The sequence below is a fragment of the Callospermophilus lateralis genome, chromosome 1 (genome assembly GCF_048772815.1).
Source record: "Callospermophilus lateralis isolate mCalLat2 chromosome 1, mCalLat2.hap1, whole genome shotgun sequence".
In the NCBI taxonomy this organism is placed as follows: domain Eukaryota; kingdom Metazoa; phylum Chordata; class Mammalia; order Rodentia; family Sciuridae; genus Callospermophilus; species Callospermophilus lateralis.
Window position 1 is genome coordinate 1522413 of NC_135305.1, and position 16688 is coordinate 1539100.

Genomic DNA, 16688 nt, shown 5'->3' on the forward strand with positions numbered 1-16688 from the left:
AGGGCCAGCAAACTCCCCCAGGTGAAGAGCTTCCCGTGTGGGGTGCAGCACCAAGGGCCCGAATCTCCTCCAGGTGACAGCCTCCTGCAGGCAGCTGCAGCCTGGAGCCCACTGGTGTCTGGAGCAGCTCCAGCTCCTGGGCCAAGGAGCTCGGCCCCCGGTAGGGAAGCAAGCTTCTCCTTGGCCCAGGGGTGGGAGAAGGTGTGTTATTATGGGGGTCCGCTGTGGGACACAGCAGCCTTCAGGCAACAGCCCGGCCCTGCTCTGGGCCCCGACATGCGTGGGCAGGAGAGGAGGTGGGACACTGCAGGTGGAAGGGTGAGGAGCCCCGGCCGTAGGTGCAAACCCACGAGGTAGGCAGCCCCCGAGAGCCGAGGCACAGTGGAACCCGGAGGCACTTCCAGGTGTCTGCGGAGAAGCTCACAAAGACCCAGAGGAGGAGGACCCTGCAGTAGCTCCAGCAGGGGAGGCCCTGTGCCTTGGCGACGCTCCTCCCAGGCAGGAGGCACCTGGCAGCCCTGCTCTTGCCCCGGCTGGAGGCCCTAGGGTTAGCATTTGCCTCAGCCCTCAGCTCTGGGAGCTGCTCTCCTCCCAGCCAGCGGGCAGCTGCACAGGGCTGTTTTCTGCCCCGGGACCCTGCTCACATGTGGGTTGCCCCTGCCGGTGGAGGTCTCAGATCCCAGACTGCCCAGGGCCCTCAGGACTGCAGAGCCCAGAAGTGGAGCAAAGGAGCACTTTTTTTTTTTTTTTAGATCAATATTTATTTTTACTTTTTTTTCTCTTTCCTAATCTATCACCATTTTGCCCTTCGTTTACATTGTCTTTTTTAAAAATTCCTATTTTTTATTCTAATCTGTTATACTTGACAGCAAAATGCATTTGCACTCATATTGCACACGTAGAGCACGGTTTTTCATGTCTCTGGTTGTACATAGTCACACCATTCGGGTCTTCGTACGTGTCCCTAGGGAGATGACGAAAGGACACATTTAACCAACAGGGTCTGGTTGAACCTGGCCTTACATAAGACCAGCCCACATTTGTGTGACAGAGGCCAGGTGGCACCGTGGTGATGCCTGGGGAACCCGGGGTGGCCAGGCAGGGGCCTTGGAGCAGGTGGAGGTCCTGAACAGTGGGAGGAGGGTGGGGGGGAAGTGTTCCCGAGGCTGAGGCTTCTGTTCAAGAGGAGAGAAGGACGTTTGGGCAGGGCTAAGGCAGGCGGTGGAGCGAGAGCAGGCCATGACCTCCTGGGTGCTGGGTGGGGCCATCTGTGGGCCTCACGGTCCCAGCGGTGTCTGAGGACCTGCCTTGCTCCCTGCAGCAGCTCTGGGGTGGTCCCTTTGCTCCACTGCTCACTGTTGTAAGCGTGGTTGTTCCTGGTGTGACTCTCCATTGAGCCTTGGGCTCCGGGAAGATGTGGGAGCCGGGCGTGTGAGGTGGCAGTGCTCCCCTCAGCCCCGGGCAGTGCTCCCCTCAGTACCAGCCGGGTGCTCCTGCAGAGGAGCTCTGACTAGAATGGCAGGGATAACAGGCAGAAAATTATACAACCAACAAAATCAACTGTCTGATGAGTGTGTGTGTGTGTGTGTGTGTGCACAATTGATGTGGTCATTAGGGTTATGTGAGCAAATAAAGGTAAGTATTTGAAAACTGACTGAGGAATACAGGTTTGAAACAGGCCTAACCTTGGATTGACTTTGTGACACTTTGCAGCAAATCAGATGGAGCTTTGCAAGTTGCACCCAGGATGTCGTCACACCAGCACAGAACCAGGCTTGGGTCCTCTGATGGCAGGAGGAAATTGGGTCTGTTCTGTAATTAAGCATCACAGCATTTCCCCCATTTTTGCAAAGACAGTGAAGCAGAAGAATAAATTTACATAAAGGAGCACCCCCAAATTACCCCTTTGTTGGCTTCTGAGACACGAAAGCCAGACATCAAGATGCTTGGGGACTAGGGGTGCAGCTCTGTGGTAGAACCCTTGCCAAGCATGCACAAGCTCTGGGTGATCCCCAGCACCACACACACAAAAATATTTTTAAAAAGATGTTTTTAAGTGGGAGGAAATAAAATGCAGACTTGCTTCTCAAACAAAACGCCTAAGGTGGAAGTTGGACCTGGTGTGTGGCTTCAGGGTCATGCACCCACCCCATGGCTTTCTTTCCTCCACCAGGTTCAACAGCAGTAAAAATGCAGTCAGTCGGCCCCACGTCTGGCATGTGAGAAAACATTGTCTGCTTTCCAAGCGTCTCCTCGCTGACTTGAGTGCTGCCCGGGGGTCGTCATGGCAAGCACCGTGCTGCCCAGGCTTTGCCACTCCTGCTTGGACACGGGTGTTTTCAGGCTCTGTGAGTCTGCACAGCTCGTGGGCTGCCAGTGAGACAGCAGGCAGACCTGGCGTTGTGTTGCCGAGTGTGGAAGCCCCCCCCACCCGGCCTGCCTCCCGGGATCCCCCCACGGACCTTCACTCTGGAAATGCAGCCCGCTGGCTGGAGTTGGAGGTGAAGCGCCTGCCCCTCTGGGGCAGAGGACAGATGTTTAGAAACTGGTGGGCCCTGAGCTCAGAGCCCCGTGCCCCCCAGGGTCAGGGCCAGCTGCCTGAGACAGGATTAAAGGGACCTGCCCGAAGCCCCCAGACCCCCAGCCCTCAGGGTGCACTCATGCCTTGCACAGTCAGATCGTCGCTCAGGCAGCCTTAGATAGGGTAATTGGGCCCCAAAATGATGTGCAGTTCCTGAAACACAGAAGCAGCTGCCTAGGCACCCCCCACCGCCTGCCCTTTGGCTTCATCAAGCAGTGGCAGAATGGAAGGACTGAATACCTTTTGTGTCCCAGCCGGCTCCTTCTAGCCTGAAATGCCCGTGTGCCCTCTGCCTCCTGAGCCTTTGTTCCCAGCTCCGCACTTAGAAAGCCTGCCCCCTCCTCTCCCAGACCATCCCCATCTGTCAAGCCTGGAGTGCGGGACCCTGGCCCAGCCCATGGGGCTTTCCTGTTTAAAGTGACTTTCCACTGGCATTGGGCTGAGCAGACCTGGAGAGCAGCAGCCAGTCCTTCTGCTCGCTCTGTGTAACCTACAGCACCCTGGGCCCCGCAGGGTGCTGATAAAAACCTGCCTGAAGTCCCCAGACCCCCAGCCCTCAGGGTGCATTGGCAAGTTGAACTAGAGGCGACATGGGAGGAGCTGATCTGGGGGCTGTTTAGAACTCTTAGACCCTGCCCCACAGGACTGCAGCACCCAGAGCAGTGCCCAGCATGCAGGAAGCAGTCGGCAGACGCGGTGTGCCGTAGATGTGGCCAGTGACTGTGACAGTGACCACACATGATGACCATTCATTACCTCTTGAGCAAAAAGAGTGTGAGGAAGGTGGCAGAAGCCTATGTGGAGAATGGCTGCCCGTTGTCTTGTCCTACATCAGGCCCAGGCTGCTCTGAGTTGGCTATTTAAAATTACCTGAATATGACAGTTGTGCCATGGGGGGCCACCAAGACTGGCTTGGCTGGCAGCAGTGGCGAGGACCCGTGACCTTGGGAGGCAGCCCTGGCTTCAGGGCAGCCCTTGAGCTGTGGGGGCTGGAGTCGAGTTCCTGGTGGTCTGTCCTGTGGGTGGCCGCCTGGCTGGAGGGGTTTTGCTGGGCTAACCAGGCCCCCAGGAGTACGTGGACTATCACAGGTGTCCTTCTCCCACCCCCAATCAAAGCATCGAGATAGTACAGAAACCCACCTTGAAATGCCTGTCTGGGTGAGAGTGCTGCTAAAGTCATGTCTCCCTCCTGTGCTTCCCGTTTTACACTCTTTCCTGATTTCAATCTGATCATCAGTAGAAGCGAACAAAGCCCTTAAGGAGATCGTTGTTTAGTAAAAGGGACTCAGTGGCCTCCGTCTTAGGCACGTCAGCACGTCCGGCTGCAGGTCACTGTGTTGAACAGTTTGCTTTCAAGTCCTCACCTCTAGGTACCTGCTGACTGCAGAGGAGCAAGGCAGGATGGTGCCCCTTCCAGCCACCTCCCAGGGTCGAGAGAAGAGAACACAGCGCTCACATCCCGGCCCAGGGAGTCCTTGGCAGCAGGACCCAATCCCAGCTCCCTGGTGGCGCACCCTTGGTGGGCTCACACCCAGGCACCAGAGTGACAGAGAGCAGTGCTTACTGAAGCCCCTGCGGCCCACAGGGGCCACTGAAGAGGGCAGAATAAGGCCAGAGGGTGCTGCAGTTTGGGAAGCAGCTCATGCTAAGCGTGAGACCAGACCAGAGCAGAGGACAGGGTGGCAGGTCCAGGGAGATGGGCAGCTGTCCTCTAGATTCAGAAGAATAAGTGAAGACTTATATCAGTTAAAATGAGTCTATGCTCTTAAGTTTCATTTTGAGAAAACACCTGTGAAATTGTGAGCACCATCCACCCCAGAGTGGCTCTGTTAGTTCACTAATGTGGTACCTGGCGCTTAGAGGGGGAGATGCCACTCCACTAGCAGCACCTGTGTTTGCAGAGCCCCGGTGTGCAGAGCCCCAGTGTGCAGAGCTGGTGTGCAGAGCCTCAGTGTGCAGAGCTGGTGTGCAGAGCCTCAGTGTGCAGAGGCCAGGTGTGCAGAGCCTCAGTGTGCGGAGCCCAGGTGTGCAGAGCCTCAGTGTGCAGAGCCCCATGTGCATACCCCAGTGTGCATGGCCTTAGTTTGCAGAGCTCAGGTGTGCAGAGCCTCAGTGTGCAGAGTCCAGGTGTGCAGAGCCTCAGTGTGCAGAGCCCCAGGGTGCAGAGTCCAGGTGTGCAGAGTCCAAGTGTGCAGAGCCCAGGTGTGCAGAGCCTCAGTGTGCAGAACCCAGGTGTGCAGAGCCCCAGGTGTGTAGAGTCCAGGTGTGCAGAGCCCCAGGGTGCAGAGCCCAGGTGTGCAGAGCCCCAGGTGTGCAGAGCCCCAGGGTGCAGAGCCCAGGTGTGTAGGGCCCAGGTGTGCAGAGCCCCAGGGTGCAGAGCCCAGGTGTATAGAGTCCAGGTGTGCAGAGCCCCAGGTGTGCAGAGCCCCAGGGTGCAGAGCCCAGGTGTGCAGGGCCTCAGTGTGCAGAGCCCCAGGGTGCAAAGCCCAGGTGTACATAGCCCCGGTGTGCAGAGCCCAGGTGCGCAGAGCCCATGTGTGCAGAGCCCCAGGTGCACAGCACCCAGGTGTGCAGAGCCCCAGGGTGCAGAGCCCAGGTGTGCAGAGCCTCAGTATACAGAGCCCCAGGGTGCAAAGCCCAGGTGTACATAGCCCCGGTGTGCAGAGCCCAGGTGCGCAGAGCCCATGTGCACAGAGCCCAGGTGCACAGCACCCAGATGTGCAGAGCCCTAGGGTACAGAGCCCAGGTGTGCAGAGCCCAGGTGTGCAGAGCCCCAGGGTGCAGTGTCCCGGTGTGCAACATCCAAATGTGCATAGCCCAGATGTGCAGAGTCCAGGTGTGTAGAGCCCAGGTGTGCATAGCCCCAGTGTGCATAGCCCAGGTGTGCAGAGCCCCAGTGTGCAGAGCCTCAGTGAACAGAGCCCAGGTGTGCAGAGCCCCAATGTGTAGAGTCCCGGTGCACAGCGTCTGAGTGTGCATAGCCCAGATGTGCAGCATCCAAGTGTGCATAGCCCCAGTGTTCAGAGTCCAGGTGCATAGAGCCCAAATGTGCAGAGCCTTGGGGCATAGCATCCAGGTGTGCAGAGCCCCAGTTTGCAGAGCCCTTGTGTCAACGCCCAGGTGCGCAGAGCCCAGGTGCGCAGAGCCCAGGTGTCAACACCCAAGGGTGCATAACCCAAGTGCTTGGAGCCCAGGTGTGCAGAGCCCAGGTGTCAATACCCAGGTGTGTAGAGCCTAGGTGTCAGCACCCAAGTGCACAGAGCCCAGGTGCACAGTGCCCACGTGTGCAGAGCCCAGGTATTAGTGCTCAGGTGCAAGAGCCCAAGTGCACAGAGCCCAGGTGTGCAGCGCCCAGGTATGCAGAGCCCAGGTGTCAGCACCTAGGTGTGCAGAGCCCAGGTGTCAGCACCCAGGTGCGCAGCGCCCAGGTGCTCAGAGCCCAGGTGTGCAGCCCCCAGATGTCAATAACCAGGTGTGCAGAGCCCAGGTGTGCAGAGCCCAGATGCACAGAGTCCAGGTGTCAGCACCCAGGTGCATAGATCCCAGGTGTGCAGAGCCCAGGTGAGCAGAGCCAGATGCACAGAGCCCAGGTGTCAGCACCCAGGTTTGCAGAGCCCAAGTGTTAGCACCCAGGTGTGCAGAGCCCAGGTGTGCAGAGCCCAGGTGTCAGCGCCCAGGTGTGCAGAGCCTAGGTACGCAGTGTGCAGGGTCCTCAGTGAGCTGCTGAGGGGATGGTGGTAGGCAGGGGATGGCCCAGGGATGGCTAAAGGCTCTTCTGTGCTGTGGCCTGCAGGTCTCTGTACCTGGCTCAGGAGCCGCCCTAAGGAAGGCCTTTCCCTGCGGTGTGTGGTGTATGTGGAATGCATGTGTGTGCCTGGAGTATCGTGCACGAACATGGAGCATGCCTGTGTGTGGGAAACAAGTGCTGCCTGGTCAGCTCAGGGGCAGATCGCCCTACGGGTCTGCTGTGGTTCTGACTCCGAGGTGGGGGCTCCCTTGGCTGTCCTGATGCACCCTGCATCCCCATGTCTCCTTGGGTGCCGGGGTGCTCCTAGCACATGCAGAGCAGGGCCTGGCCATGGCTGCCCTTCCAGGACAGTCCAGTCTGGCCACTCACAGTGGGGACAATGCTGGGAAGCGGCCCTGGGAAGACAGCCTGGAGCCCAAGCAGTCCTCACTGTCAGTTGGTCCATGAGGGCACAAAGGCTGCTCCAAGAGAACTGCACCATGAGCAGGGGAGGTGAGTGGACGAGTGTCCCTGGCCCTCTCCACTGACGTCTTCTCTTCACTTCCCCACACGCACCGGCTAAGCAGATCACTTGGTTCTAATCACACTGAATGTAGAATTTTATGTTTTAAGCATACCTTGTATCAGAGTAGTACATGTTCAGTATAGAAAATACAAATAAGCAAAATAAAATAAAAGCCACCTGTGATTCCACCCGAGATGGGAAGCCACCATGAATAATTCAGTGCTGCCATCGAGGGTTTCTCCTGGCCGTATTTGCTTGTGAGCTCTGACTTTCTATGATAAGGCTCCTGTGGTCATGTGCTCTGCGGCCCCTAAGCTGGTGGGGCTTGCAGCTGTGGGCGGCTTGTGCCGGCCACAGGCTCTGGAGGTCGGGTCCCTCCCCAGGGCCAGCTCCCATGCAGCACATTCTCCTGGTGTTTTATCCAGCCTGGAAGTAATTGGCCTTCGTCCCTCCCAGCCCACCCTAATGAACCCTTCTTCCCCCCATGGCTTTGTGCGCTTGTTCCTTAGTTTTGTCCTGTTACTACTAATTATGCTCCGCAAATAACCCTAAAAATCCCAGGCTTCCTTTGTGTGCATGCTCAGGCCGTGCGCTGCTTTGTTCCGGCCATTCCTGGAAAGGTGCGGAGGGCTTCCCTTGAGCCTTTGTAGTCTTGTCTATTGGTGGAATTTGAGAATGACAGGTCTTTTCTCTCCGAGTGATCCTGCTCTCTGTAATTTTCCCCCGTCAGATGCAGAGTTGAGAAATGAGACATTTGCATTATTGTGTGTGGATGAATTTCTGCCCCCAGAATCCTATTCAGCTTATTTTGCAAATTGTGGCGTAAAGAAGTATAAAATACGTGGAGGACTCTGTAGAAACCTCCCAGGGCTTCGGCTCAGCTGCAGCAGAAGCAAGTGGTTGTACAGAGAGCCGTGACGAAGGTGTCAGGACGTGTGTATGCATCTCTCTCTGCTGAATCTGTGTCCTTACACTCTGAGGGTTTATCTGAAGGCATGCAGTTTCCCAGGCCTACGCCAGTCCTTGCTGGCGTGAGCCTGGGCTCTGTGCGGGTGCTGCTCTGGGGGTCCAGCCCTATAGGATGCAGGCTCTGTCTGCAGGCATCGGGCCATGGGCTTTGGCGGCCTGGGCTGGCACACCCTCTCCTTCCCAGCTGGCTCAGGTTGGAGGTAGCCCCATACTGTGCCGAGATCTGTCTTACGCGTGGAGAGCCTGGTGCCGGGTGCAGACCCCTGCATCTTGTCTTCCTTGGCACCTCCTGTCCCGTTTGGGTGTCCCAGTGGTGCGGCACAAGCTTCCTGCGTCCCTCAGTGATGGGCACTGAGCTGTGAGGGGGTTGAGGGGAGCACTATTCTTTCTAGAATCCCAGTTGCTCTGCCTGCACCTGGGAATGGGAGGAGCCTTCTTGGAGGAGGAGTAATCAGAAGTCACACTGGTGTGGCATGGCCCTGGAATGAAGGTCCCCAGATGTCACCATACCTTCAGCCCTGCCTGCACGCTGCCTACAGGGAAGCTGGCGGGTGGGTCCCGACCCCAGCACGAGGTGGCCCAGCCCTGACGGGGGGCGTGCGTCACCTGCATCAGGTGTAGCAACTTGGAATCACCCCGGCACCCAGGCGGAATGGCTCTGTTGTTCCCATTTTACAGATCACAGAACCAAGTCACTTGTCCAGTGTCACCCCACTGTGAGGGCAGAGCTGGGGTTCAGACCCAGACAACCGACTACTGGTGCACCCTTGGGTCCGCCCGGGCCTGTCTTCCCTCCCCACAGTGGACTTCGTTTTCTGCTGTGGGACTCTTTTCTAGGACACCAACACCTCTGGGACTTGCTTCCTGAGAACAGAGGCCATTCCTGCAGACACCACCTGCAGGTCGTGTGCCCCGTTAATGTCCACGGGCCTTCCCGTTAGCACAGGCATCTGTCATCCTCCAGCTTTCTCAACACGCGACCGAGTCCAGACAGCCACAGCTGGCACAGATGTCCTGGATGGCCACGTCTCTGGAGACACGCGCCCTTTCCAGGGACACACAGCTGAGGTTCAGCGAGTGCAGGAAGCTCCTTTGCTCTCTGGAAACTCCTAGTGTGCACAACCTGGGCTCCCTCCTCTTGCCTGTTGAAGAGGAAGGATTGGTACAAGACAAGACAACCGGTGCCACACTCCCCACTGCGGGAAGGCTGGAGTCGGCCTTGGCAGCAGGTGCGGCGTGAGCACTGTTCAGGCGTTGACTAGCGTGGCGCAGGCGTCCAGAGGGACTCCCGTGGGCTCTCCTCGACCCTTGCTGGCCTGGGTGACCAGGAGAGCTGCTGTGTTCTCCCTTCCTAATTATGACCTGTGGTCACCGAGCCATGGGAACGGCTGAAGAGCCCACCGCGGGCTTCATAAACTCGAGGTCACGAGCCACATGCTCTGATCACTTGGATTAAAGTGGTGTCGGTCACCCCAGGTCACAAACAGACCCCTTCCTTTTCCTTATTAGACTTGGCCTGGATCTCGGGCTTCCTCTAGGACCCTGCTTGGTTGCTTTGTTTTTTCAGAGTGAGGTGGCTAGAGGGTCCTGGACCTCTGTCCAGCTGAGTGAAGACCTGTTCTCCAATGCCCCCTGTGCCCACGACAAAGCCTGCGCAGGGGAAGCGTGGGGCCCCCGTGGGCTGCTCGGAGGTGGACCGGGCCTCTCCCCAGCTTGCTTCTCTGCCAGTTAATGGCAGCGACAGGCCGCAGCTCTCGTCCTGGGCGTTGCGATCTGAACCAGGGAGCCTTGTTGTGGGTGTTGACTGTGCCCTTTCTGCTTGCTGCCAGGATTATAAATGAGGGAAAATTCAAACCGTAATTGGGCCGGTCTCCAGGTCTCTCCGGGGCCTGCCTGCATTGTTGATTCAGCATTATCAATTATCTTTTGCTCGAATGAGACACTCTCTGGATCGCAGCTCTATTTTAAGCTCACCTCTCAGAGTGACTTCAGATGTTTATGTTGGCCAGGACTGTTCCTGACGCCTGCTGGCAGGGCTTCTGCCATGTGCCACGTGGCTCCACACGAGGCCAGGGCACAGGGGCGATCTGAGCAGGGCTGCCTGGCCAGCCGCACCACCCACCAGATGGAGGCTCAGCCATCGGCATCACATCTCCTCCTGAACACCCTGGCCCTGCCATCACACGGGCTTGGTGGCTTGTGCCCTGGAGGCTTTCTCTGGGGACATGATGGCCCTGTTAGGCATGGGTGCTTTTGGGGAGAGGAGTGCCACAAGGCATGGGCCATCTCTGATCCCAGGAGGGGGATGCCGAAGTGCAGCAGAGCCAGGGACCCTCAGCCTCGCCAGGCCACGGCACAGCTTGTAGCCTCACCGCTGTCTCTGCACGCAGGGGCAGGGGCTCTGCCCTGACAAGCATGTCACCTGTGACGGGCGGTACAGAGACGGGCAGGCTCGGCCCTCACACGACACCACTGTGGAACCACGTGGAGGCCCTCAGTGCCTTCCACCTCAGGCACAGCACGAGGACACCCCGGCTCCCTCCCGCCTCCTTGCTCCCATGCAGGTGGAAGCCGCTGAGTCTCTGGTAGCACCAGGAAAGCTTCTGTCACGGGACCACCCTGAAGTGACAGCCAGGCTGACAGAGACGCTGAGGCCCACCAACACCATCTCTTCAGGGCCATCTGAGGGCAGGGCTGGGCCTGCTGGGACTCTGGGAAGAGAAGCCACATGGGGCAAGTCCCGTCTTGCACTAGTGGGCAGGCTGGTGTGGCCTGTTTCCAGGAAGTACTCCGTCCACAGACAGCACGTGAGCTCCAGCCCCTGGACCGAGGTTCAAAGGAAGCGTGAGCAGCAGTGTCCACAAGCCAACAAGGTGCGGCCTCCCCTCTCGCCTCCCTGCAGCAGGTCCACCGTCTGGAAGCTGCCCGCAGCTCCTTCTGAGGAAGAATCCCACCTGAGGCCCCAGCCCTCTCACACTGACCTCCATGCAGGGAGAGTCCCCGACAGTCCCACAGCCACCCTTCCCAGGACGTGGTCACGTGTCGCCATCGGTCCCAGGAGGACGGTGAGCACAAAGAAGGCAGGCCTGGTCGTCTCCTGCAGCCATGCACAGGTATGCTGGACAGATGGACACTGGCAGACGGATGGACATGTGATGCCCAGCCTAGGCCAGCTGCTCTGAAGCAAGCATCTCCTCTTCCCTCGTGACTATGATGACCGTGAGGTTGGCGCCGTCACCTCCATTCTTCAGCGAGGAGCCAGGCCATGGAGCTGAGGCCTTGTGCCAGCGAATGGAAGGCCCTGGACGTTTGGGAAGGGGCCTCACTGAGTGTGCAGCCCCTGGAGGGCTCTGCGGCTCCCTCTGGCCCCGGTCACCTGGGTGGAGGTGTAGCTCTCTCCTGCCTGGCCGGCTCCCTGCAGCCTCCCTCCCATCGGCCAGCGTCTGCAGGTGGCAGGTTGCCTTCTGTCCACCAGCTGGAAGCAGAGGAGCTCTGCAGCCCGAGGAGGTGGACGCACGGCGTCTCCTGCTTTGTCCCCGGGGACCAGTGGCAGTTTCAGGAGGCCCAGTGCCCAGGAGTCCATCGGCCGGCTCTCACCTTTCTGCTGCCCTCAGCCTCCTGGGCAGACTTCCCAGCTCCTCATGTTGGGGATCAGCTATCTGCGTCCTTCTGGATGGAAACCCGAATTAGCAGGCCCACGACTCCATCAGCATCAGCACCCAGCTGCTCCAGGGCCCATGAAGGCCACAGTGGAGGGCTGCTCCCCCCGCCTGCCCCCCCCCCCCGCCTGCCCTGAAGACACGCATTCAAGGGGACACGCCGGCCCTGAGCTGGCAGCCAACGGGCCGCGCCCAGGGAGCAGGCCCCAGGCAGGCGCCTTCACCTGGGAAGGCGTCCTCCCCCTAGTGCTCCGTGCAGGGAGGGGGCATCCTGAGCACGCCCAGCGCTGCCCTGGTGCCAGCCTCCCACTCCCCTGAGCCACACACTCCTGCAAGGAGAACAGCAGCCAGGGTCCCCGGAAGGAGCTCGGGGCTGAGCCTGCCGCTCCCAGAGCTGGCCCAGACACCATGCTCTTCCCACCACCAAGCCCCGCAGCCACCAGGAAGGACGGCGCGCACTGCACGTTGGCCACGCAGCACTGAGCCGGAGCCTGCCGGCCACGCTGAAGAGCGTTGGCTGGAGAGCGTCGTGACGCTGTTGCCCTGATGCTCTGGTGCTGTGGCTGGGGCCGCGGCTTCCCGGCAGCAGGCAGCACGGAGCCTTTCACACGGAGCTTTCTGCCTCCGCAGCAGCCCTGTGTCTCCACTTCTAAAGGGAAAGCTGAGGACACCAGGTCGAAAGACTGGGCAGAGCGAGGACCCCAGCCCACACCCGGGCCCTGGGTCACTGCAGTCCCTTCTCCGGGGTGGAGGGAAGGACTGGCGCCCAGGCTACGGGGTGCTCCTGGTGTGCACAGCAGAGGCTGTGCTGGGTGACGGCCACAGGCCCCCGCCTCGCAGCCCCGCCCGTCTCCCACCCGGGACTATGGCGCCTGCCTGGGCTGTGGCTGCGCAGGTGCTGACCAGGTGGACTCTCCTGTGGAGCACCCCGGTGTGCCCTAGGCCAGGCCAAGCAGCGCCCATAGGCTGGTCACTGCCCCAGGGGCCAGCTGGGCACCCCCCCCCCCCCCCCCCCGGCACGGCGGGTGGGGGGGGCTCTGCTAGTCTGCTTTCCTTCTTTCTGAGATTCTGAGGACTCTTGACCCTGTTTTGTTTCCTTAGACACACTCCATGGGGAGCTGACAGGGACTTGTCCGTGGGGTAGAGGCCGTGGAGTGGCCCTGCTGCTGTGTCCTGCACATGCAGGCACCTCTGGGGCTCACCTTCCCTGCCTCCTCCAGTGCCAGGCTGGTCCTCGCCGTCACCAGGGCGAGGTGTGGGACACCAGCCCCATAAGGGGCCCCTTCTCAAGGCCACTGGGCCAAGCTGTGCCTCACCTGGGAAGAGCGCCCAGGACTCCAGCTGTCCACCCTCAGACGGCCCAGCAGGCAGGGCATGCTCTCCACAGGGGCCAGCAGGTTCCCCGGGCTCTCTAAAGCCAAGGAAAATGGCAGCCCAGGGCAAGCAGGAGAGTGAGACCCTGGGAGCCTCGCCCTGGTGAGCCATGCCCCAGCTGGCAGGGCCATGGGAATGAAGTGGACAGTGCACAGGGACAGCCTGGCTGCTCTGAAGCCGCTCGTCCCTGGAGCGTTTCCAGCCCATCCATGGCCAAGGTCCCTCACCCACTTCCTCTGGCCATTCTCGCTGGGCAGAGGGACGGAACCCATGTGGGCGCCGTCACAGTGTCCCAGAATGACACCCTGTCCCCCGGAGGGACGGAGACCCCAGGGCAGATCTGGCGGTCACTGTCAGCCAGGGAGCAGGGTTGCCATGGTCCCCAACCCACATGCAGTGTGGCAGTTGTTTGGGGAGGAGAAAGAAGCATTGGAGTGAGGTTCGCGCTCCAGCCCTGTGGCCTGGGTCAGGGCACCCGCGAAGCCCTGCCACGCACTCATGAGAGGGGAGAGACCCCCGGCCCCGGGCACCTGTCACAGAGTAGGTGGCCAGCCCTTCCCGAGACTGCGGGGTGAGTGTCCTTGGTCTCCCACCGGCCTGCTCCCTGTGTGGGGCAGGATGTCCAGGGCGACTGAGTTAGGCGCCCATGCAGGGGGGTCCCAGTGACCAGCGGGGTGGTCTCATGGGAGCACCCTTGGCTCTCTTGCTGCCTGAGTTCCTAGCCTGTGGCCTTCCCCGAGGCTGGACGCCCTGACTCTGCCTCTGTCTTCCAGGAGCTGTGCCGCCAGCGCATGGCCCCCCGGCCCCCTGACCGCCCCGAGGGCCCACACACTTCCCGCATCAACAGCGTCTCGTCCCAGTTCAGCGACGGGCCAATGCCCAGCCCTTCTGCCCGGAGCAGCACCTCGTCCTGGTCAGAAGAGCCCGTCCAGCCCGACATGGACATCTCCACGGGCCACATGATCCTGGTAAGGCCACACCCTCTGGGGGGGACACGGCAGCACTGACCCTCTGTCGAAGAGGGACAGAGGAGCCCCAGAGCCTCCCTGGGGGCCCGGCTGTCAGTGTGCTTCTTGCACCAGGACGGGGTGGGCACCACGCCTCCCAGAAGCCCCTGCGCACTGCCCCGGGCCCCTTGGCCCACAAGGGAGCGTGCTGCTGCCCAGAGGTGCCATCCCACATGCCTCGCCACGTGCAAGGTCGTGCGTAGACGGACCTGTTTTCAGCTGAGGAGCCACACATCTATTAGCGCCTACTGTGTACACGCCACTCTTTTGCTTTCTGAAGAGCCAGTGGCAATTACCCCTCCTCCCGGGTCCCCAGCCCACTGAGGGCATCTCAGCAGATAGACGTCCCCTGGAGGCGATTGGTTGGGGTGCAGCCCGGCAGAGCTGTCTGTGGGTGGCGCAGCAGCAGACCACAGTGCCTTCAGCAGGGAGGCACCGTCCGCATCCTGGTCCCCAGGGAGGGACCACACCCATGGCTGCGGGTTGCCACTTGGTGCTTAAGGAGTGCCGGGTCTTATGGGAGCCGTGTTGGTCGCTTGGTGCTTCCTGCGGTGTCCCTGGCCCAGGCAGGGAGGCGGAGACACCAGGCCAGCCATGGTACTGTCCACACTGCCTGCCTCGACTGAGCAGCGGCTGCAATGTGGGCAGAAACGTGTCCTGTGCGCAGCCAGCTCCCTGGACTCAGGCGGGCCCTGCGCACTATCACCTTGTACTTGGGAAGCCCTCCTTACCTGACCCCCTGACAGTGGCATGCACCAGTGGAGTTGGGCCGCAGAGGGCCACAAGGCCTGGCGCTTGAGCCAGAGACGGAGCCAGAGGCTGCTGCTCACCAAGACCACTGGTCAAGGCAGCGGGGGTTCAGGTCTACCCTGTGGGACGGGGTGGGTGGGGAGACCCAGGCGGCGGCAGCCGGCCTCCCAGGTTGTAGCACAGGACAGGGTCCAGGTCTCCCCCATCAAGTGCTGGACTAGGGGATGCCTCAAAGGCTGTCCCTCTGATGTAGCAGGGACAGGATCAATGTGTCCAGGTGGGGCCAGCTGTTCATGGCTCACTTACAAACTTCACTCCTGCTGTGCACCCAGGCAGCCGGTGGACAGAGAAGCTGCTCTTCATGAGTGGCCTGCAGGTCACCCTAACCTGGCCTCTCAGGGACTTTGATGTGTGTCCCCTTCAGCTGAGACCAGAGGTTCCGACCTGCAGCCAGGCTCAGTGCGGGGCGACTCAGCAGGGCTGCTGGAGCTCCCAGTGTCACGCAGAGTCCACGTGGCACAGGGACACGCGGTGCCCCTCTGGGAAGCTGGCCTGGGCTGCAGCATCGCGCCAGAGTGCAGCTCGAGTGCAATTTCACAGAGCACCCAGGTCCCCGAACAGACCCCTCGACCGGCCAGATGCTCGCTAGGTCCAACAGGGTCCCTTCAAGCAGCCAGTGAACGCCACCAGACTCCCGACAGTGCTGTGTGCAAAGAACACTGTGACCGAGCACATTCCAGGCTCCAGGAGTGGGACGGCTAGCTGGGCGGCTAGCGAAGGCTGGCTGGATGCCCATGGCTCAGGAGGCCAAGGCAGGAGGATCACGAGTTGAAGGCCAGCCTCAGCAAGTTAGGCCCTAAAGGACTTAGCAGGACCCTGTCTCAAAATAAAAAGCTTTTATAAGGTCTGGGGATGTGACTTAGTGATCAAGCACCCCAGGATCAATCCCTCATATCAAAAAGAGAGAGAGAGAGAGAGAGAGAGAGAGAGAGAGAGAGAGAGAGAGAGAATTCAGACAGCTGCAAGCAGGAGCTGGTGCGTGGAGAGAGGAGGAGGTCCAGCATGGCCGTGCGGGGACCCGTCTTCTCGTCACTCTGGAGTCCTGCTCTCTCTCTGACCTGAACACAGGGGCTCACCTTGGCGTTTCCTTCATGAGGTGTGAGGCCTGCTCAGCACGTGGAGCGGCTCACCCTGGGGTCAGCGAGGCCCCTCGGGGGAGGCCAGGGGAGCACAGCATGAGAAGACTGGACTGGGCGGCAGAGGTCCTCGTGAACGCCGTGCTCGGCCCCGGCTGCAGGACGTCTGCGTGTCGGTACCTCGGAAGGTGCTGGAAGAGCTGACTTTCCCACTATTAACGCTGCAAGGAAGATGATCCTGTGGTGACGGTCTCCCTGGCCTCGTTGGGACCTGCCTGTCCTTATCAGACCACTGACCTGGTGACGCACGGAGCCACAGAGTGCAGACGTGACGTCCAGGCGACCCCAGGACCACCGTTCCAGATAGTCAGCAGCGTGTCCTGCAGAGCATGGTGTTCCAACACCCGCTCGCGGGAGCACAGAGGGAAAGCTGTTGGCATCTGAGTGCCAGGGTGGGAGCAAGGGGCACCCATGGTGCCAGGGGGAGGCGTCCACGGCAGTGGGGAATGCTTATGCTGCACCATTGCTGGCCACACTCGCCCTGAGGTGATGGGCAGCTGGCCCTGGGGGCCCTGTGGGGAGGGCACGGCACCTGCCTTGCTGCGTTACGCACTGAGGTGCCCGTCGGAGCCCAGGCAGGTTTCTGCTCGAGACACCCCCCTAGGGCAGAGCAGGGTGGGCAGGGCAGGGAGGCCCACCGGGGGAGGAGCCTCTGTAGAGGCCAGCCCTTGGCTACAGGAGTCGCTGGAGGAGGCCAAACGCTTTGTGACCTCGGAGGGCCATTGCTGCCTTTCATCGAGGCCTCCCCACAGGGAACAACCCTGCTGGGTCAGGGGCCCGGCACCAACTCATAAGAACCCGTGGAGTGACTGGGCTGGGAGAGGACGTCCATCGGGAACCTGCCCCTCTCCTCAGGAGCTGCTGCTGGGTTCCGTGGGTTCCGTCGCTGAGAAGCCAGT

General features: G+C 60.5%; 1 protein-coding gene across 1 annotated transcript in view; it reads left to right on the forward strand.

Annotated features, from left to right (window-relative positions):
* Positions 1-16688, forward strand: part of Ptprn2 (protein tyrosine phosphatase receptor type N2) — a 718290-nt gene that overhangs the window by 648683 nt on the left and 52919 nt on the right. Inside the window, exon 14 of the mRNA XM_076835049.2 lies at positions 13610-13804. Coding sequence (XP_076691164.2) covers positions 13610-13804 — 195 coding nt within the window. The remainder of the gene's footprint in view (positions 1-13609; positions 13805-16688) is intronic.